This window comes from Ctenocephalides felis, unplaced genomic scaffold (genome assembly GCF_003426905.1).
Source record: "Ctenocephalides felis isolate EL2017-DRISC unplaced genomic scaffold, ASM342690v1 CF-g0.4_SCAFFOLD_00845, whole genome shotgun sequence".
Lineage (NCBI taxonomy): Eukaryota > Metazoa > Arthropoda > Insecta > Siphonaptera > Pulicidae > Ctenocephalides > Ctenocephalides felis.
In genome coordinates, this window is record NW_020536999.1 from 67,401,470 (window position 1) to 67,425,346 (window position 23,877).

Sequence of the window (23,877 nt, forward strand, 5' to 3'; positions counted from 1 at the left end):
CTATGGGAATGCAGTAAATCATTCATTTAATTTGGTTAGTTGCTTCTTTTACCTATATACTACAAACTTCTACCTTGAAAATCAGTTATAAGTTAAAGAATATTTTTATAAAGAACATTTCCGGGCCAGTTAGTATATATATATATATATATATATATATAATATTCATTATTATTATTTACCTTTAACGAACGAGCGCTTTTGTAGAACTATGACTGTAAGTCGACGGCATTATGTCATTATTGAAAATTATAGAAAAAAAGCCAAAATTCTTCTTGTTACGTCATGCCACGTGCATGGCGGCGTTCGATTTTTTTCAATATTTACAATGTCGCGAGTATAGTGACATTCGTTCGTTAAGGGTTAGTATTATTATTATTAACAATTATTAGTTCTTACGTATCGCTCTTGATGCTCTTATCGCTCTTGCAGCTCTTACAACTCTTGCTGCTCTGCTTGCTGCTGCTCTTGCCGCTGGAGCAGACATTACTCTTGCTGCTCTTACTGCACGCCGTCGACCCTCTCTTGCTGCTGGTCGCAGCAGTTGTGGTCGTAGATGTCGTAAAAGTGGTCGTAGTGTGATGATCCGTGCATTCCGTCGTGTCGGTGTCGGTCATTTTGTTGCTTTATTTCGTGACTCAGTCGGACAGTTTCATTTTTTAAGGATAAATTTTATTGTGAAGTACTATTATATAGATTTCATGTGGGTATATTTGGTGAAAAAACGAACAATTTTGTGAGGTGGTTATGACCTTACACTTTTTTTGAAAAAGCGTCAACGAGTGATTGGAATTTTGTTTTTTAGAATGTTTTGACGTTGGAATTGACATTTGAGAACTGACATATGTGATCATCATGATTGTGATCATTTCAAACGCATTTTGTGAAAATATTTAATTGCATGATAATTAATCATGGCAAACAATCAATGCTGGCCATTAATAAATTAAATATTTTTAACTATGTTGGATTCATAAAAAAGCAAAAGATTTTATAATTTTTATTTTATGATTATTTATCATATTTATTTCAGGCGCATTTCGCACAAATATCAAAATCATTTAGTCATCATTTAGTACTGGAGACAGGGTACGATTGTGCCATTTTTTTACAAGCAGTAATTTTGTTAATTTATCAGTTACCTGGGAGAAAAGTGAATTAAGTGGTAATTTGAACAATCGTCTACGTGGAAATACTGAAATACTGTCCTTAAAGACGATTAGTCATAAAATCATATCATACAAAAAAGGGCCATTGGTTCCTCAAATGTGGACGGTTGTGACCGCGATTCGGGTCGGTAGTAACAGACATAAAAATAGGTTAAAACAACAGGTAAGTACACCAAAATGGTATATTATGATATGGGATCGTTCAAGTATTACGTAAGCAGATTTATTACAATTATTTACCCCCTTCCTCCCCTTTGTCAGCAAAAGTAAGCAAAGGTCTTACCCAAAATAAGCAAATCAATAAACACCCGCCGCCCCCCCCCCTGTGATGCTAACGTAATACTTGAACGGTCCCTATGATTTTAATTGTTGTTAATAACAATAATGGAGCACACCACAACATAAATATTTAAACAAAGTTTATTATTGAAAGATAAAAATATATTATAAAATATAATTTTTAAACAAAGTTATCAATATTTTTTTGTGATTTTTTTTCTTATATTTTTTCTTTTTCCTTTCTCCTTCGTATTCTTCGGCCGGAAAGGACAAGAAATACATGTCAAAACCGTACCCAACAATTTTCATTTGAATAAAAAAATTCGAATATGAAACATTTACTTTCAACTCCTTAACAGTAAGGTCTAAATATCATGTTAATGTAGTGATGACTGAAAGCAATTATGGAAACTTGTTCGAACAAACGTGCTTCATCATTCTCTTTTTGGACCCTATCTCAAAATTAGTATAGATTAGCTTTTATGACGACTGTCACTACCGTACACTTGCACAACCGTACCCAATCGGCCATATTAATAATATTTAACACGTATGCGCTTTATTTAGTATTAAAAGTATTTAAACTTAAGATTTTTATTTATGTAAAAGCTTGGATTGAAGAATTTTCACATTATTGTATAATCTGAGCTAACATTATACTTAAATCCATTACTATTTTGGGAAAGATAATTTTGATTGACGAGTATTACTTATCAAGGAGAAGGGTCTGAATTTTGCGTTTTTTTTTTTTTTTTGAATTTTATTTGAACAGCGATCAGAACTTATGGGTTCTATGAGCTGTTGTGATTAATATCTTACAAACTACGTTTGTTTTATTACAGATGGCAACCCAAACAGTTGTCACAAATCTGTATGATAAATTTTTAGCAACAATGCAGGGTGAGGGCTAAAAAAATTTTTTTTTCGCGATTTAATGATTATACTTGTCATGCGTATAAATCAAAGACCGTTGACTATTAAGTTTGCAATTTTAGAGAAAAACGAAACTTATTTTAAAATTTGAAAATGTTTAGAATATTTTGAAGCTATGCCGATATAAATTTAATTGCTGTAAAAATTTCGAAAATATAATGTTTGCTTTAGCTAGAAGCTAATTAATGCGATTTACAATTATTTTAATTTTAGCTACATTATTCAACCAATTCAAAATATAAGTTTTATGGATGCATTTTTTACAGAGATAACACTGTAAATAATTTTGATCTAGTGTTTCGTCGGAAATATTTATTAGTAGAGTTAGAATAACTGTTAATTTGATAAATCTTGTAAAATTGGTTTCTTTAATTTTATTTAATATAAGTTTTATGGATGCATGTTTTACAGAGATAACACTGTAAATAACCTTAATCTGGTATTTCGTCGGAAATATTCATTAGTAGAGTTAGAATAAATTTTAATTTAATTTAATTTTTTGTAAAATTGGTTTCTTTAATTTAATACACTTTTTTCTTTGCTATTTTTTCTTTACAAATTTACCAGGGTAAATGTGCCGTTTGTCGTTTTTACCCCACCCAGGTGTAAGCTTTTATAGAGGTTATATAAAAAACTATTGAATCTAATTTAAAATTGGCAATACATCTTATAAAACAATAATATAACGTATACTTATAGTTATATTAAGGTCCCGTAAACTCACAACCAAAACAAATAACAACGAAAGAAGATGCTTTTGTTGTGGATTTTCAAGCACTGCCGAAAGAATCAAAGTGAAGACTGGTTATACGTCTTTTCCCTCCACTTTCAAATATTGTTGTTTAAAAAATTCTTAACTTCACTGTTTTTCGGTGGTGAGCCTCTACTGTATTTTGTGGAATATATTTTGTTTAAGTGTAATACGTATATAATATATTTATATATCAACCAACGAAAATATTTTATCAATAAAATCTTCAACATAGTGATTGACGAATATACTCGTCATGCCTTGATTTTCACGACAAAAAACTGCGCGCGCTGTTCGATGAGCGCGGCCCAATTCACGTGATCTTTAAATCGATCCATTCAAAAAAAAAGTTTTTCTTTTCCGCTCAACTGAATTTTTAAATAATCAAAACATATTTTGCGATCGCCAAAATTTTTTTTTAATATTTGTAATTTGAAACTTACCTTTGAATGTTGCAGTACTTAAACTTGATCCTGAACTATGACTGGCAGCTCTGTTTCAGAAAATTTGAATATCCCGAATTGTATCATTGAGAAGTAAGCGTTTAATACATTTTCATAACTGTTAGCTAAATAGATTCTTAAAACTAGACGATTTTTTATATTTTTCTATAAAATTTCATTGGTTTGTTAATCTCATGTTCATCGGCTATTGAATTCTGTGGAACTGGTAATTTTATTGAATTTTGAAGTTTATTTTTTTTACATTTTTTTAGTTTATGGCAAATTTGTTTCGGAGCGTGCTAGGATCGGGCTAATATGTCAACGTGAAGTTTGTTTCGAGAATTGGCTTGGCTTTAATAAATCAATATATTTAAAATGAAAAAGATATATTTATTTTCTTATTGTTTGATAAATTCGTATTTTTATACATTTATAAAAATTGGCGAATAAAGAATTAAATGTGTATTTGAATGATATTAGGTTGTCAAATATCTCCCTTCCGCCTTTTTGTATTATAAACCAATAGCAAAAAAGCGGAAGGGAGATATTTGACAACCTAATACATAAGATATAACTGCAGTCGAATATGTAAAGGTGTGTCCTCAGCTAACGAATGAACATGACGAATAATAGGCTGGGTACGGTTGTGCCAGGGAACGATACTGATAGTCGTCATAACAGCTAAAGTTTACTGATTTTTAGATAGGGTTCGAAGGGAGAAAGATGGAGAGTAAAGAGTAAGGACAGTATTTTAGTATTTCCACGTAAATAAATGTTCAAATTACTGTACAATTTACTTTTCTTTCAGCTAATTGGTAAACTAACAAAACTTGTTGAAAGTGGCATTTAGCCTCAAGGCAAGTTGCATGTACTTTCCGAAATGTGCAAGAATTGACTTAATCAATCTAAATTGTATTTTAAGTATTTAGATGAAATTTTCAACTATTCATTTGAAAAATAAAGTTATCGCTTTCAATTAAATGTAAACATTGCGATTTCGAATAGAAATTCCTCAAACAAAAAATTAAATGTAATTATATTAATTATATTGCACAGACACGTGCTTGTATGCCCTAAAATTGTTGCTTATTATTTGAAATTGTAATGAATTGATAATGTTTGGCTCATCACAATACAAAAGCAACTTTTGATACAAATATTGACTATAATATTTTCTCAAACTTTGATGAATTTTTAACTTTAAACTATTTGTAGTAGGGCCGTAATATTTTAGTATGTTTTATAAACCCATGATATCTATTGCCAAAAAAAAAGTTCATAAAAATCTGCGAACAAATTTTTTCCAACATTTAATTTCAAGAAAACGGCATGTATCATTCCCAATATCTTTCGAAAAGTTTTTGATTTTTTGAAATCGACTCATAATTGAGAGCTAAAACGTGGATGAAAGTCTTTTCACTTTACTGCTATATACAAAGAAATAGCCGATCGTCGCACAAAACTGAGAAAAGATAATCCACATCGAAATACATCGATTGGCTTTCAAAATTCTAAAATCAGTTCAGACGTTTTCAAGCAAACGTCGAAAAAAGTTCTAATTTTAACAAACGCCAAAAAAACGATACAAATTTTTGCAAACTTTAACGAATTAAATTTAAAATTAAAATTAAACGACTTGTCGTTGGGCAGTAGTATTTTTCTATGGTCTATAATAAGACTATGTGATGGTATCTACCGTCAAAAAAATCATAAAAATCACCAAAAAAATTTTTTAACTCTTTTCATAACTCTAACACACACAGGGCCGCAAGCAATAAAATTAACTTAATCTTAACATTTATCATTAAAATTATATAAATATTCACATAATTTTTTTTAATCATTCTAGATTTAGTACACAAAAAATTAGATATAAGCTAAAATTTTCTAAATAAAATACATAATACATAAGGATTCCTTATATATTTCTAGCTAATTTGACAATATTTGAGAGCGATATCTAAGAAGAACTCGAGTGAGATCTTCTTATTATTAGTTAAACAATTGACACGGTAATGTTCATCAGATGCGAAACATTTTCAACAAAAACAAAAGTTACTATTCAGTTTCTCGGTCTTAATAAGCGATTTTCTGAGCACTGACTTTCCATTTTCCATTTTTCTCTATTATAATTTATATCTATTTTTATTAACAAGCTCCGTTCAAACTAAATCAGCTCGCAATTTTTTTATCAATAATGCCCAATAATTTAAATTTCTGTAGGTTTGCGCTTACGGGATTGAACACTAGATAATATCATTTTCGATTCCACATTAACTTCAAACCAAGAGAAATTTAATAAGTACATTAAATAATAAGCAGAACAATAATTTACTAATTTGAAAAGTAATTAATTGTTTCTACTGATATCACATTGCAAACTGAATATGCGTTTTGTGTCTCCGCATCCATAGTTAAGTTAGATTGTTTCAGGGGCGTAACTAGTGCCGTATCAGCCGTATCAAAAATATGGGGCCCCCGAGCCAGAGGGGCCCCCAACGTCCGTAAGCAAATATTAACAATAAAAAAAATATTTCTCAAAAAGCGAATTAATCATGAAAACTATGTTCAATGAATTTTAAGGTCGTTAAAAAAGTTTGCAAGAAATGTTGTATTATTATTTTAAAGAGTTTTATTTAAAAGTTATGAAAACTTTCTTTCAACTAAATTTAATTTCGAAAAAAAAAACATGAGCGTGTCGAATGTAAAAATATAATTTTAGAAGGTTGTGCTACTAATTGCTTTCAACATTTCTTTAATGCTGCTAAAGCTCTATAACATGCAAATAATGACTAATATAAAACTAGCATTTTATCAAGTTATTTCTTGAATAGATTGTGGGAATTAAAAAATCAAAATTAATTTAGTAGTTAGTTTGGGAATTTGGGAAAGGAATGGAGTGTAAAGACTGTTTTTAAAAACAAAAGACAGAATATAATGTCTCGTAATCTTATTTCAAACTCAACATGCACTATAGCTAATTAAACATATTAGTTTCTCAAACTAAAGAAAGATTTCAGAGACTTTGACTCGATTAGTATGTTCGAAATATTAGAACTGGAGCCATTTAGCAAAACACCTGTATCGACAAAACTTTCGTCTGAATATAGTAAAATCATATTTGTTCTCGAGGTATTAGCAACATGCTTTTATTTGTGACCCTTCCAATTGCCACCGCAAACGCTGAAAGAAGATTTTCAAAAATAAAACTACTAAAAAATTAGCTATTTGTAAGCTATGAAACTTTGCGAGTATTTTCCGATATGTGTAAATAATCGACCCAATCCATAAAAAATCAGATTTATTCCAAATTTTTATGAATTTTTAAAATTAATGACTTCGCGGGCTCATAATATTTTAGTTATTATGATGGTTATGATCATGGAATGTTTTATCAAAATCGCATTTTTTTTTCAACAACTAATTACGTAAATGCGGTCCGGTCGATATATCCGAACAGGTTTTGATTTTGAAACAAGGACGAAAATTTTAGTACTGTTTTCCCAATTTCAAAGAAACGGTTCGGTCTATCATTGAAAAACTAAATATTTTCTGACAAAAACATAAACTTTTTTTTCGGGAAGTTAAATACTTCAATACTACAGGAACAGCAGTCAGTCCATCATTGTTCATAGTAGCATAAACTTTAGAAAAACTTCAGCCGCCATAAGCTATAAATGTTTTAATAAATGTGTATATTGAATTTGAATTGTTTGTAGAAATCTTGGAAAATGGATAGATAAATATTGATGACAAATAAAAATTTCTTTTAGTTTTATAATTTTTGTGTGAGAAAATTTTGCCCTACCTAAGGAGGGTCTCAAAAAAAATTTTGAAACGGGGCCCCGCCAATGCACGCTACGCCCCTGGATTGTTTATTATAATCTATTAGGTATTCTAGATTTTATATTTAAAAAATATGAATGTTATATTATAAATTTCATTTCCGAATCTCGTTTTGGCGCCCCCTAAGGCTTACAGCGTGCGCCCGCATTTTTTGCATGCATCGCATGCAAGGCAGGACCGGCCCTGCACACACACACACATGCACACACATACATCAATTTTTTCTAAGTAAGGTATGCCAAAATGTTCAGAAACTTGTAAAACATAGAGATAATCAAAAAATTTCATTTTCGATCATTGGACTACTTCAAGATACACTGTAGGTAGTTAACTACCAAAAAAATTCATTAAAAAAAATTTTGTAATTATTTCCAACATTTTAAAATTTTCGAAAAATTGATTTATTTAAAAAATTCAAAATTTCCGAATATTTTAAATTTTTCAAAAGTCTATTTCTTACAAATTATCAAATAAATTCAAAAATCTTAAAAAATCTAGGTCCTAAATTACGGTACGGAAAGTTCAAGCAACTTGCATTATGGCACAATGCCATGCACCACTAGTTTATTAAATTTCACGCGAACGAAGTCACAGGATAGCTAATTTACATATAACTATTTTCTTTTTATATTCGATTAGGATTTTTATTCTTGGTGCGCGCATGTCCGTCTAATGTCATGTTGCAATGCAGCCTTTGTAGATCTGTCACTGAGGTTATGAGGTTAGGGTTAAAGGTTGTTGTAAAAAATAGGAAAAACTATTAAAATATGTGATAATTATATCATTTAAATGCAAATTCATTTGTGTGTTCTGTGTGAAAAGCTATGGCTTGCATGTCACAAGTGGAGAGCGAAAATCCTAGGCAGTAACGTAAGTTTATATACTCTTAACCCTAAAACTGGAAGTATTAATTTTTTTCTGACTGAGATAATAAATTTGAGTTTTACTTTATGAGCTGTGATGAGCTGTGATTCAGTACAATTTTTTAACTTCCCGTAGGGCAAGTTATAGTAATCGCAAAAAAATTGAAAATGAAAATTTTCATATATTTTTGCGTTTCAAAGGTTTCTGAATATTTTGGCATACCTTAGAAAAAATTTATGTATGTGTGTGTGTGCATGTGTGTGTGTGTGCGGATACAAATTTTCGTCGACGATTTCGGAAACAACAATCAACCGATTTGAATAATTCAAAAAACATTCGATTTATATCGATAAGAAGACGTGCTGATTAGTTTTTGACGAAGGCAGGTCTAGCCGTTCCGAGATACGGGGCAAAAAGTGCCGAAAACGGTAACTCAGTTTTTAAGAGAACGGAGCGTCCAATTTTATAAATTCAAAAAACATTTTATTTGTATTGAGTTGAAAAATTGATCAAATTTTCATGAAGGCAGGTTTAGCGGTTTGGGAGATCTAGTGGAAAAAGTAAAAATAAATGCCATTTGGCGATCAAAAATGATCATTAGACATATGCACATCAAATTAGCAGATATTTTATAGAGATTTTAACAATGAGTATAAATTTTGTTTACATTCCTATGGGTTTCGTACCAATGTTATCCGTTAGACGGCGACGCGGCGCTTACGCGCTTTGACACTTTGACTCTATGCAGTAACTAGCTGTAAGTGGAATTCTGTCTTAAGGCAATTAAGGCATCGTGCCTTAAGGCAAATTGCTGGAACTTCCCGTACCAAAAATTATTATTTTTTTAACATTTTTGAAAAAATTTTACTTCGAGAAAATAAGATTTTTGAGAAACTATAAATTGGACAAAAAATTACTTTTTTTTGAAAAAATTTTTTTTAAAAAAAAAAAAAAATTTTTTAATTTTTTTTTTTTTGAAAAAAAAAATTTTTTTCTTTATTTTGACATATTGTGGAAGATCTGAACTTTCTTTTCAAAGCAATCGTACTGCTTTAACTGCATAAAGACGAAATATCAAACCGCGTAAGCGCCGCGTCGACGTCTAACGCGTAAACATTGGTACGGAACCCATAGGAATGTAAACCAAAATTATACTTATTGTTAAAATCTCTATAAAATATCTGATAATTTGATGTGCATATGTCTAATGATCATTTTTGACCGCCAAATGGCTCATTTTTTTACTTTTTCCTCCATATCTCCGAAACCGCTAGACCTACCTTCATGAAAATTTTATCGATTCTTCATCTTGTCAATACAAGTAAAATGTTGTTTGAATTATTCAAATCGGACGCTTCGTTCTCTTAAAAACTGAGTTACCGTTTTCGGCACTTTTTGCCCCGTATCTTTGGAACGGCTCGACCTGCCTTCGCCAAAAACTAATCAGCACGTCTCCTTATCAATACGAATCGTATGTTTTTTGAATTATTCAAATCGGATGATCCGTGTTCCCGAAATCGTCGACGAAAATTTGTATCCGCACATACATACACACACATACATACATACACACACACACACACACACACACACACATACATCCATTTTTTCTAAGGTATGCCAAAATGTTCAGAAACCTCTGAAACGTAAAGATATATAAAAATTTTCATTTTTGATTTTTTTGCGATTACTATAACTTGCCCTACGGGAAGTTAAAAACAGTACGATTGCTTTGAAAAACAGTTCAGAATTTCCAAAGTATGGCAAAATAAAGAAAACATTTTTTTTTAAAAAAAAGTATTTTTTTGTCAAATTTATAGTATCTCAAAAATCTAATTTTTTCGAAATATTTTTTTCATCAATGTTAATCTTTTTAAAAAAATAAGAATTTTTGGTACGGGAAGTTCCAGCACGATGCCATGCGCACCACTAGTTTCTAGCTACTTTGAAACTTTTCTTTATTGCGTTTTTGGTGTTTGATCTACTTTCTAAACATTTTCTTTCATTTAATGTTTAAGTCAGAGCTTTCTATTTTTTTTCATGCAAGTTGTTAATTAACTACATTATTAACATCCCGTAGGGTAAGTTATAGTAATGGGCCAAAAATCGAAAATGAAATTTTTTGCATAACTTCACGTTTCAGAGGTTTCTGAACATTCTGGCATACCTCAGAAAAAACGTTTGTGTGTGTGCGTATGTGTGGAGACAATTTTTCGTCGACGATTTAACCGATTTGAATGATTCAAAAACCATTCGATTCCTATGATGAGGAGACATGCTGATTAGTTTTTGACGAAGACAGGTGCAGCGGCTTAAGAGATATGGCGCAAAAAGTGCTGAAATTATCAGTTTTTAAGAGAACTGATCAACCTATTTGATCCAAAAAACATTCGATTTGTATTATTGGGAAGAAATGGCGAATTTTGGCAAAAGCAGGTTCAGCCGTTTCGGAGATATGGAGCTAAATGTGCAAAAAATGTTAGATTTTGAGAGAACTAATGCATCCGATTTGAATGATTTAAAAAACTTTCTACTTGTATTGACGAAACGATTGCTTTTGGAGCAAAAAATTCTTTTCATTTTTTTTTAATTTAATTTTGTTTTTTGAATATCAAAAAAACAATTTGGATTTCAATTCTAATTTTAACTAAAGTTCTAACCATCGCTTATATACTTCAAATAAATAATTTTAACTTTGCAATTCAGTTTATGTAATACTTAGAAATATTAGACAATGTTCTTCATTTTAAATCCGATTGATTAAGTTTTGATTATTTACTTTTTATAAAATTAGAATAATGAAAGTTACATTATTTAAAATCATCTATTTAAAACATTTAATATTCCTCGAATATTTCATTAAGATACTGGAAGTTCCAACAATTTGCCTTAAGGCACGATGCCATACACCACTAGTTTTCTTTTTAACTTCACGAAGGAGAAGTGTATGTTTTTATTTATGTGGGCCAAATTTGGAAAAAAGTTAGTGTGTATGTATGTGAGCCGATTTTTGACCTTTTGTCGTCGTTTTCTTAAAAACGGCTGGACAGATTTCCAAAAATTAGCCACGATCGGCAGAAAAGTGTAAAATTTTTCGGATACCTTTTAGGCGACAATATTGTATCTAAATAAGAGCTGGAAGCATAAACAATTTTCTTTAACAATATTACGTTTCTTTAACTTCCCGTAGGGTAATTATAGTAATGGGCCGAAAATCGAAAATGAACATTTTTGCATATCTTCACGTTTTTAAGGTTTCTGGACATTTTGTCATACCTCAGAAAAAATGGATGTGTGTGTGTTTTGTATGTCCGTATTTTTTCGTCCACGTTTTCGGGCGCACGGATCAACCGATTTAGATGGTTCAAAAACATTCGATTCCTATTGATAGGGAGATGTGCTGATAAGTTTTTGGCAAAGGCAGGTCCAACCGTTACGGAGATACAGAGCAAAGAGTGCCGAAAATCAAAATTTGGAAAATCGACGTTTTCTCAAAAACGGCTAGACCGCGATTTCATAAATTTAAAAATCATTCGATGTATCTTGATGGGGACTACCGTTTATTAATTTTGCGCGACGATCAGTCAACCCGTTTCTATGTAAATTGCAGAAAAGTGAAAATTTTTTTGTCCACGTTTTAGCCCGCATCTGAATCGATTTTGATAATTAAAAAATCGTAAGGACTATCGTTTGTCAGTTTTGTGCGACGATCTGCCAAGCCCTGTCTTAGTAATTTTGAAAAAAGTGTTAAGCATTTCGTCCATATTTAAGCTCTTCTACCGAATTGATTTTAAAAAATCAAAAACGGGAATGATACTGATTAGTTGATTAGTTTTATGTAAAATTCTACCGAGCCATTTTCTTGTAATTAACTGTTGAAAAAAATTAAGCTAAATAAAATATTAAATTAAATTAATTTTTATGGAACTTTTTTTGGCGATATATATCATAGTCTTTTAGAAGTAGTTTAATTTTAAAAAATCATCAAAGTTTGAGAAAATGAGTATAGTTCTTTCGACGTTTGTTAAAATTAAAATTAGACAATTTACTTGGTATAGTGATAAAGTACCTGGTCTCAATAAACATACTAAACCATTAAAGTCCTATGGAAAATGGTTCAATTATAAAAAAATATTGAATTTTGAAAATTTGCTTTCATAAAATACTCCGACCGGGTTAACGTGTTCGATTTTCAATAATGTATAATACCACTTCAAATACTTTTAACCACTTATAAAATAATTTATTTATCATGGATTAAGTCGATTATTTACATATATCGGGAAGTTCATGTAACTTGCTTTAAGGCAAAATACCAATACCAACTAGTTTCATTTTTTGCCATCGGACTCCAATTTTGACTTTAGATGCTTTTTCAACAGTGAAAAACTATGTTAGAAATCGTTAGAAAACATATGACGCCCACACAATTTTTCGTGAACCTATGTAATTAATACAAATAAATTTATTAATATCTTCTATAATATAAATTTATCATAAATCAATGTGATCGGCAATGAATATCATAATACAATTTAGAGATATAAGTGTCTCCTGTAATACAATTTACATGTACCTACGTCTTACAAACTACACATTCCATTCAATCTTCTTTATTCTAATCTGGATCTTGTGTTTAATAACTAGCTCAAGGTTTGTTTTTATATTAATCACGATAACTTTTATACAATTTATCTATTACAAAAATGCTTACACATTATTAAAGATAGATAAATTTAAAACGAAATAAGATATATAAAAATCAAAGTTAGTCGATAATAATATCACAAACGCAAATTTTATGTTTTCTGTTACAATCTATGCAATCAATTTTATATTGCCTGTCAAAAATGACGAACCTGCACAGTTCTGTTTATTGCGTCGGCATGCTGGACAGTGGCTATGTCAATATTATGCAGAACGCTTTACATGTCCATTGGAGACAAAAAAAAATTAATATTGTTAATGATCCCATTGTTAATCGCCTGTTACTAGTTATCCCCTAGACCCTCTATTTATTTAATATAATAATTTTAAGATATCAGAACAATAGTGAACGCTTAAATGATCATAATTGTGTATTAAGAATTAAGTTTATAATTTTGTAGGTGCATATATCCTTCAAAAATAAAATATAAATTATCCCAAAACAGTTGCATCCGATGATTAATTTCAAAAATCTTTCAAAACATAAAATCTATCCGGTCACAAATGTCATTTATTTCTAACTCTTTTACATTTTGAAATCATATTTATTCCATTTTCTTCTCAACTGACAAACAAAAAAAATCCATACTGAAGCTTTAAACAAAAACAAATGATTATTTGTGCGTTATTTGATTTTTTAGAATTTTACGTCAATTTGATTAACACTCAAAATTGATCAGTCTTAAAGGCAGCAATTAACAAAAAAACGTTAATGGGTCGCAATACGGAACCAAAGAACTAGAAATAATTTTGTAATCGATAGTAAATTTTGTTATTTATAAGTCAACCTGACATATCTTCAAAATACTTAGGTAAGTGTTACTTACATTATATGCATAGCGTAATATTTATCTTTTTGAGAAATTATATAAGCTCCAAATGTTTTCGTGAATTCTTTAAAGGAATATTGTGCTCAATGTGTCGTAAAAGAAATTTTCAAGTCCGACAAATAATAATTAAGGTCTGTATATAATAAAAAGGGAATAAAATATGAAAACAATTGTGATCATGAAATGCTGAAACAAAATTGTTAAAATAATTTTAACAGAAAAAAGGGTAAATAAGAAACAATTAAAAATTAGAACTGTCGGAAGAAAAATCATAAGCAAATTGGCATATTCAGAAATATTGTAGAACCTTTGGGCTTTTGGTCATAGAAAATCCTGTAGTGGTAGTAAATTAAAAAGTTGTAACCTAGGCCGTCAATCGTATTAAATGAATTTGCAAGCTTAAAAATTGGTTTCCTTATAGTCAAATTTCTTGCTTTATGATAAAAATCAAGATTATTTGTTGCAAAGATTAAAAATTTAGCAAAATTATACAGGGAAGAACGTGGGCTATTACCAACTAGTCCCGGGTTCGCTGGTTCGATTCCCGCTACCGCCATAGCCCGACATCAGGCAACTTTGATGTCAAATTTCCACTTGAGGTTATAAATCTCAAATATAGCCTCAAGTGAAAATTGCCTCTAGTGGGTCTAGTTGCATATATATAATAAAAATGTCAGCAAATACTTCGAGTATAGTTAATTAGTAATAATTGGATTGGACAACTACTGAGTTGCCATCCATTCAAAAATCCATATAATAAAGCCAAAACAATTACTGAATGCCCTAATTGTGACAGATTATAATTTAAAAAAAAATACAGGGGAAAGTAAAGATGTTAAATAGTTATATGGACAAACAACTGAGGAAAAATATATTCTTACCCATTTTTTTTGTAATATATTTTTTAAGGATGAACTGAATTTTGAATTATGAACTCTTATCATGAAGCCAGTTTTAGAAAACTTAAATCCAAGTATGAAATGAATATGCCTGTCCTAATTTAAATTTTTGATGCTTAGATATTTAGAAATAGAAGTCAATATATATGGGATGTTATATATAGTTAGAGAGTTGAATTGTTGAACTCACTATTTGTTTTATGCATTGCTCAATGAGCACAAGATTATTAGAATTGAACCAATCTGAAAGTTATGACTAAATTTAATCTGTTATTTACTTACTGACTATTAATTTGTCAAGCTCAATGTAGAAATCAGCAATTACAATAATAATAATTAGTTTTCTCTTGGAACCTCACGTGCTTTCTACTTTTTAAACTATTTCTTTCATCTTTCCTTATTTTGCCTTAAAACACCACCAATCTGTATTATTTGGCATTTACAAAACGAAATTTTTTACTATATAATTTTATTACTTAATAATCTTTGAAACATAATCCAGAAACCAACTTTTTGCACCCGAAAAAAAGGTATACTCGTATAATCTTTGCAAGGTATTGCATTTATTTATTACCATAGTGTTAAGTGTTTTAATAAAACAATTTTACCAAACGTTTTGCGCATGTAAATTCTTTTAATAATTTTAATAATACTATTTTTCCAGTGTTTTCATTATCTTATTTATTCTAATAGTTTATGAAATTTTTAATTTAGATCAGATGCCATTATAATAAATAAATTTATTAGCATAATATTATTTCAAACTGAGTCGTTAAGCTAGGTAAGTGGTAGAAATCATTGGAGGGTTTTCACATTTGTTTCATCCAAGACCAATTTTTTTGGGAATAAAAAAAACCAAAGGTTCAAAGTTTGCTTTTTCACCTTCTTTCCTATATTAGTATTATGGCAATTCTTCAATCAGCCGTGTAAGATTATTCTGGAAATATTTTCTTTCTATAAAGAAATTCACTTCTTACCAATTACTAATTTATTTTTATAGAATGCAATGCGATGCAGATATGAGGCAGTGAGTGATCTTTCGCTCCGACAAAGATTTGTTTTCAATTTGCGATGAGTGGTGACGCGTCCAAAGATCCAGCCTTGCCGATCCAAATTAGTACCAAATCCTTACCGCTTATTTCTGCTGATGATTTTTGCAATCAGAATGGAGACGGTAAGCAAATATTACATAGATCTTTAAAATTAAGGTGACTATACGACCCGGTTTAGTCGGGACAGTCCCGGATTTCTAGCTTGTGTCCCGGGTATTTCTACAAGCAATATTTGGCCTGGATTCGGATCTTTTGTCCCGGATTTAGATCTTTTGTCCCTGATTGTCCCGGTTTTGCTGTTTTTAATTAAGAAAAATTATAGAAATAAACAAATCTGTGCAAATATTTTTAAATTAATTATGAAGAAAATTGAGTAAAATTTTATACAAGGCTCAAAAGCGAAAAAACTGATGGATCGAAAAATGTAAGATATAATATTATGTCATAGATACAGAAGTATTACTTATAATCGAATAATAAAGTTCTTACTAAAGGTCCGCAATTTCAATTTTAAAAAATTGATTCATATATTATTAGGAACCCCTTTTTATTTGTTTATTTATAATCCTTTTTGTTATAAATCATTTTATGGTTAGTTATTTAAATTACCGTTACCTTTCATTGCGTACTGCTGCAAGACTATTTAAATTTACAACTACTAGTAATGAGAGACTTTTGTTCGTGACTTAACTAAACAATATTGTGTATTTACATATTTACATGATTATTTTAATATCAATCTTAACTCTACAACTTAAATCTAAACTTATCTCTGTAACCACGGCGCAACCAGTGTCCGTAACTTGTCTATACATCGGGATCCCGATTCACATCACACTAATCACATTTTATAATTACACCAAGTCAACCTTCGGTTTGGGGATAGCTTTCGATGCGCTGCCCCCCATAACATTATTTTAACTTACTTTATTACCAACATTAATTTGATAAAACATTGCGCGCACTACACCGCGCTCATCCCTTCGACTTATACTCTTAAGAACCGAATCTTTCGACTGACACCCCTCAAGGCCAATCTCCGACTTCCACCACTTGCGGACTCTCCCACACTCTTCGTCAGGGACGGTTTTTAGTGCAGTAAACGGAGAGGAAAAAAGGGTATAACTTCGGAATTTTTCTACTGTGTGCTCCGAATTGAATGAATTTTTGGAATTAGGTTCATCTTACCCTCAAGTTCAGAAGTGAAAACAATTCGGGTTGCGCCATCACCCCCCGGGGGGATGACACCCCTTCTCAATTGTGTAATTACATTTTTTCAAACTCAAATAAGAAGCATATACGAAGTTTTTTTCTTTTAAATCATATGGTTTAATGAGCGCCATTTCCACCAGAATTAAAGTAATTCACATTCCATCTAGAATTCACTTCATTATAGACATCTTGATCGATTCTAGCAGATTCACTACTTTAGTACAAACTATTTTCAGAAAACTCACGATTTTATTAAAACTTTTTTTCGATTTTTTTTTGAAAATCGAAATTATTTTCATTATATCTCAAAATTATTTTTGAGAAGATACGTATGAAAGCATATAGATAAAAATCAAAGGAATCTTTCTGGCTTACTATTGTTTTTTATTATTTTTCTTTCACGCAAAAATTCACAGAGTTATGAATGTTTAAAGACTGCGCGGCCGCGCAAATTGGAAAAAAATGTTTTTATAAAATCGTGAGTTTTCTGAAAATAGTTTGTACTAAAGTAGTGAATCTGCTAGAATTCATCAAGATGTCTATAATGAAGTGAATTCTAGATGGAATGTGATTTACTTGAACTCTGGTGGAAATGGCGCTCATTAAACCATATGATTTAAAAGGAAAAAACTTCGTATATGCTTCTTATTTGCATGATAGCGTACTCATTTTACACGCAAAAAACTTGTAACAGCACTCATTTTAAAGCTTATGTTGAGCTTTAAAATGAATGAAAAACCCAATTTCACCGAAATGCATAAAATGTAAAACCTCTACACTAGATGGCTTTAAATACAACAATTAAATCTTGAACGAAATAAAAAACGACTTTGCTCTTTCAAATCTTGCTTAATATTTTTCCTGGAAGACTTTATGTAATACCGATTTATTAAGATTTTTATTGACATTATTTTGTTCATTTCATGATTTTCGTTAAAATGTATATTTTAGGAGATATTTGCAAAAAAAACGAAGAACACCAAAAATATATGAATCTTTAGTGGCCAGTAACTTGAAAAGTATTAGTTTTTTGAAAAACTATAAAAGGCATTTTTTTCTTATAATTAGTTCTTCTTAGATTTCCGACGTTAGTTTGAAAAAATGTAATTACACAATTGAGAAGGGGTGTCATCCCCCCGAGGGGTAATGGCGCAACCCGAATTGTTTTCACTTTTGAACTTGAGGGTGAGATGAACCTAATTCCAAAATTTCATTCAATTCGGAGCACAGTAAAAAAAATCATACCTAAAACGCTCCGTTTACTGCACTATTTCACATATGGGTCATTCTTTTACAAACCGGACACTTTTTAACCTTGACATTTTAGAATTGTCTGAAAATTTGTTTACAGATACTATTCATAAAATCATTTGACACGTATTTCAGGATTTTGCTGAAAAAAATTTTTTGACGTTAATATTTACGATTGAAATATGGAGTTTTTGCTCAATTTCTATGAACATCATCTGCGGTAAATTAATTATCTCCGGATGTGCTGATCCGATCAGTATTATTTTTTTTTATTACACTCATATTGAAGTGAACTTAGTAATGATTAAAAAAATTTTTTTTTGTTTTTGCAATTTTCTTAACAATAACAACCCTTAAATATTTACAAAGGTTTTACTCGGCCTTTACCCGAATTGAATCGATCCAAAAAAAACATATATTTTCTTTTTTTCTCTGCAACAAAATTCTTTTTACAATTTGTTGGAGGTTTTGTTACATCGAAAGATATTAAATATTTTCAAGCGCGAGCCGCGCTTTTCACGTCGTGGACCTCAAAGACTTGTACTCATTTGTCACTTTCGAATAACAATCTTATTGTTTTTGGTTGAAAAATATTTTATAATTTCGCTTCTGGCGAAAAATGAACATATAGTCGAAAAAAAACATTAGGGGAGAGCGGAGCTTAAAAGTTCGTGGGTAAAAAGATCCACTGCCAATATCTCAAAAACAAGTAAAGTTAGAAATTTTTTGACAACAATATTTGAATGTAGAGGAATATTTAAGTTGGCTTCAATCCTTTCTGATATAATCTCTATTGAAGCTTACATGTGGGTGGGGTAAACAGAGTCAACCACATCTTCATACTGGCCTAGGTGTAAATAATAAGGAAATAGTAAATAAAAAATTAAATTAAGTTAGAAAGAAGCTATTTTACAATAGATATATTGATATATATATAATTATATATAAATTAATAGTTAATTAACTCTGCTGATAAATATTTCTGACAAAGCATCAGATCAAAGGTATATCTGGTATTTTCTTTATAAAAATATACGAATGAAATTTTTATGTTACATTGGCTATATAATTTAGCTATTATTACGTAAAATTCTATTAAAATTAAAAATAAGTCGATCCCTTTTTATCCAGGCTACGGAGTAAAGGCGGAAAATGACGAATTTAAAAAAAGTGGCTGAAAAACTTTTTTATTATTAGAAAAATCTAACTGAACAATCCGTCTACATTCAAATATTGTTGTTAAAAAAATTCTAACTTTACTTGTTTTTGAGATATTGGCAGTGGATCTTTTTACCCACGAACTTTTAAGCTCCGCTCTCCCCTAATGTTTTTTTCGACTATACGTTCATTTTTCGCCAGAAGCGAAATTATAAAATATTTTTCAACCGAAAAACAATAAGATTGTCATTCGAAAGTGACAAATGAGTACAAGTCTTTGAGGTCCACGACGTGAAAAGCGCGGCTCGCGCTTGAAAATATTTAATATCTTTCGATGTAACAAAACCTCCAACAAATTGTAAAAAGAATTTTGTTGCAGAGAAAAAAAGAAAATATATGTTTTTTTTTGGATCGATTCAATTCGGGTAAAGGCCGAGTAAAACCTTTGTAAATATTTAAGGGTTGTTATTGTTAAGAAAATTGCAAAAACAAAAAAAAATTTTTTTAATCATTACTAAGTTCACTTCAATATGAGTGTAATAAAAAAAAATAATACTGATCGGATCAGCACATCCGGAGATAATTAATTTACCGCAGATGATGTTCATAGAAATTGAGCAAAAACTCCATATTTCAATCGTAAATATTAACGTCAAAAAATTTTTTTCAGCAAAATCCTGAAATACGTGTCAAATGATTTTATGAATAGTATCTGTAAACAAATTTTCAGACAATTCTAAAATGTCAAGGTTAAAAAGTGTCCGGTTTGTAAAAGAATGACCCATATATGGAGAGGGGTGGCTCTATGTAATTTACATGTGTGTGGGTACTCACCCACACATTCGTAACAATATAAAAGACTGTTTTTTGTATCCTTAAATTATTTTAAAGCAAGAAAATAATGGTGTAAACATTGTAGTCAATAATTATGAATACTGAAATTGATACATGAAATCACATTCTTAGTAATTCAAATTTACTCTTTATTTGTTTCTTTCCCATTCGAAGAAAGATCAAAAGTTTGCAATTATCCCAAGAGTATTCCAAGCAAGACCGATCAAATCCCGCCAACTCCTCAACAGAAATTGTCAGAAGCTGCGATAGCTGTTCGGAAATCTCATAGCAATGCCACAAACCTGATTGTCAACAATAAAAGTTACCCAGTTGCAGCTTCTGTAGTTCTTACTGACAGCGAAAGTGGAGAAGATGGATCAACGGATTCGGAAAACGAATGTGAGGATGCGCAGGAAGAAGTTGTTACGCCTACTGCAGCAGGAAATAACACCTTGGTGAGAGTTTTAAAGCAGCAAGAACGATAATATAGATATAGGTTATAATTAACTTCCAATAGGGCAAGTTATAGTAATCGCAAAGAATCGAAAATGAAAATTTTTATATATCTTTACGTTTCAGAGGTTTCTGATCATTTTGGCATATCTTAGAAAAAATGGATGTATGTTTTTTTTTTTGTATAGCGAAGGAAATGCTTTTATGCATCCCAGACCGGTCTTCTGTCTGGGTATGTCGGACTCGATACCGCCCTGGTATAATACCGACTAAAACCTCCGCTTTGCCCATGCCTCTGGTCCCCACGGAAACCGCCGTTAGGCATTACTTCGTGGGGGGAGGATCTAGAATGTAACAATTCTTAACTTGTTATAAACAATGTTATAATTAATAAACATTATACTTATCTTTTAAATGGGCAAAGTGCCATTCGCCCTTTCTCTCTCTATAGAACGCAGGTCCATTAAAACGTCTCTCGCAAATCTGTCTATGGCGTTCCAAGCAGCATCACTTGCCAGCATCACTTCAACAACATTACCTGGGGTAATTGTGCGTCTCAGTGTCTCCTCCACATCATCCCGTAGAGCACCAAATCGCGGGCACACGAAGAACACATGCTCAGCATCTTCGATTTCGCCCAAACAATATGGGCAATCCGGCGAGCTATCGTGCTTGCATAGCATTTGCGTAGTATAATAATTTACTTCGCCGTGCTTGCGACTTAGCCAGACTTTGATGTTAGGAATGTGACGATGTGTCCATCTGCCCTTTACTGCGACATCCCACAGTTGCTGCCATCCGTCAATGCTGTTCTGCCGTTCTTCTAATCTCAGCTTTTCAGGACTCAGTTGTTGATGTCTTCTATGGTAAATTGTCCGTCTTTCCTCTGCTAAGACGAAGAGAGGCACAGTTCCTGAAATGACGCATACTGCTTCAGCCGATATTGTGCGAAATGCGCAAACAATTCTTATAGCACTGAGACGATATAAGGGCCCTGCCATTCTCCTCGATTTTGAGATTAAGAGCATCAGCCCATATGGAGATACCATATGTCAGCACCGAGGTAATAACTGACGATAGTAATATCCTTCTGGTTTGTTTAGGACCTCCAATATTAGGCATCAGTCGAGCAAGTTTCGTTCTAACTATTGACGCCTTAGCACTAACGTGTTCCACCTGTTGATTGAAATTCAAACGAGCATCAAGCATTACGCCAAGGTAACAGATGTGAGGTTTTGACGTGATTTCAAGATTTCCTATCTTTAGCTTGATGGTCTCAATTCTTTTCCTACTAGTGATAAGAACAGCTTCACTTTTTTGTTGTGCTAATTGGATATTCATTGTTCCCATCCACCGATTAATTTTTCTAAATGTAATATCGAATAGGCTTACGATGTTATCAATTTGTTTGGAGGCAACCACTAAGGCAACATCGTCTGCATATGCTACTAGTTTCACACATTCTGGAATCTCTAGTCTCAAAAGTCCATCATACATAATATTCCACAGCAAAGGGCCTAGAACAGAGCCCTGCGGCACACCTCCTGTTATATTATATTCTTCTGTACCATCGCGTGAATCGTACATTAGAATTCTGTCTGTAAAGTAGCTTGCGACTATATTGCATAGGTATGCTGGCACGTTCTTGTCACGGAGTGCATTCATAATGCAATCCCAGTTTGCAGAATTGAAAGCATTTTTTATGTCCAATGTAGCTACAAGGCAGTACTTTTTTGAACCTCCCTTCCATCTGGTTCCAGCAATTGCCTCCTTGGAAAATGGATGTATGTGGGTGTGGGTGTTTGTGTGTATGTGCGTGTGTGTATGTATGTGCGGATACAAATTTTCGTCGACGATTTCGAGAACACGGATCAACCGATTTGAATAATTCAAAAAACATTTGAGTCGTATTGATAAGGAGACGTGCTGATTAGTTTTTGGCGAAGGCAGGTCTAGCTGTTCGGTCTTGAAGGGACAAAAAGTGCCGAAAACGGTAACTCAGTTCTTAAGAGAACGGAGCGTCCGATTTGAATAATTCAAAAAACATTTCACTTGTATTGACAAGATGAAGAATTGATAAAATTTTCATAAAGGCAGGTCTAGCGGTTTCGGAGATCTAATGAAAAAAGTAAAAAAAAATGCCATTCGGCGGTTAAAAATGATTATTAGACATATGCACATTAAATTATCAGATATTTTATAGAGATTTTAACAATAAGTATAATTTTTTTTTACATTTCTATGGGTTCCGTACCAATGCTTATGCGTTAGACGACGGCGCGGCACTTGCGCGTTTTGACATTTCGTCTCTATGCAGTTAAAGCAGTACGATTGCTTTGAAAAAAAGTTCAGAATTTCCAAAATATGCCAAAATGAAGAAAAAAATTTTCTTTTCAAAAAAATTTGTTTCCAAAAAAAAAACAATTTTTTTTCAAAAAAAAGTAACTTTTTGTCAAATTTATAGTTTCTCAAAAATCTAATTTTTCGAAGTAAATTTTTTTCAAAAATGTTAACCGTTTTTAAAAAAATAATAATTTTTGGTACGGGAAGTTCCAGCAAAATTTGCCTTAAGGCACGATGTCTTAATTGCCTTAAGACAGAATTCCACTTACAGCTAGTTGTAGATATAAATTACATACCCCTTGTATGTCTTAAGTGCGTGTTGTTCGCAAAGTTAAATAGCCGAGTGTTTAAGATGGTGTACTCCTATAGATTCACCTGAGTTCATAGAAAATTAAGTGATTTTTTACTTCCCGTAGGATAAGTTATAGTAATCGTCCAAATGTCGGAAATGAAATTTTTTGCATATCTTAACGTTTCACAGGTTTCTGAACATTTTGGCATACTTTAGAGAAAATAAAAGTATGTATGTATGTGTGTTTTCTTGTCCACTGTTTCAAGCGCACGGATTTGATTGATTAAAATCAAAATAGTATTCTGTTCCTACTGATAGTGAGGCGTACTGATTAGTTTTTGGCAAAGACAGGTTCAGTCGTTTCAGAAGTACGGAGCAAAGGGTGCAGAAAATGAAATTTAATTTGGAGAGAAGTATCTGATTTGAATCATTTAAAAAACATTCGATTTATAAAAAAGTGCAAAAAATGACATTTATTGAGAGAACGAAGCATCTGATTTCAATGATTCGGATTTTAAATTTAATTTAAGATAAAACTCTAAAGCTCACCTATATACTATA

General features: G+C 31.4%; 1 protein-coding gene across 1 annotated transcript in view; it reads left to right on the forward strand.

The window, feature by feature from the left end:
• Window positions 1–8,137: 8,137 nt before the first annotated feature.
• LOC113387636 (tubulin polyglutamylase ttll6-like) overlaps window positions 8,138–23,877 on the forward strand; it is an 83,315-nt gene continuing 67,575 nt past the window's right edge. The window contains 3 exon segments of the mRNA XM_026624994.1: window positions 8,138–8,291; window positions 15,722–15,895; window positions 20,403–20,683. Coding sequence (XP_026480779.1) covers window positions 15,793–15,895; window positions 20,403–20,683 — 384 coding nt within the window. The 5' untranslated portion in view covers window positions 8,138–8,291; window positions 15,722–15,792.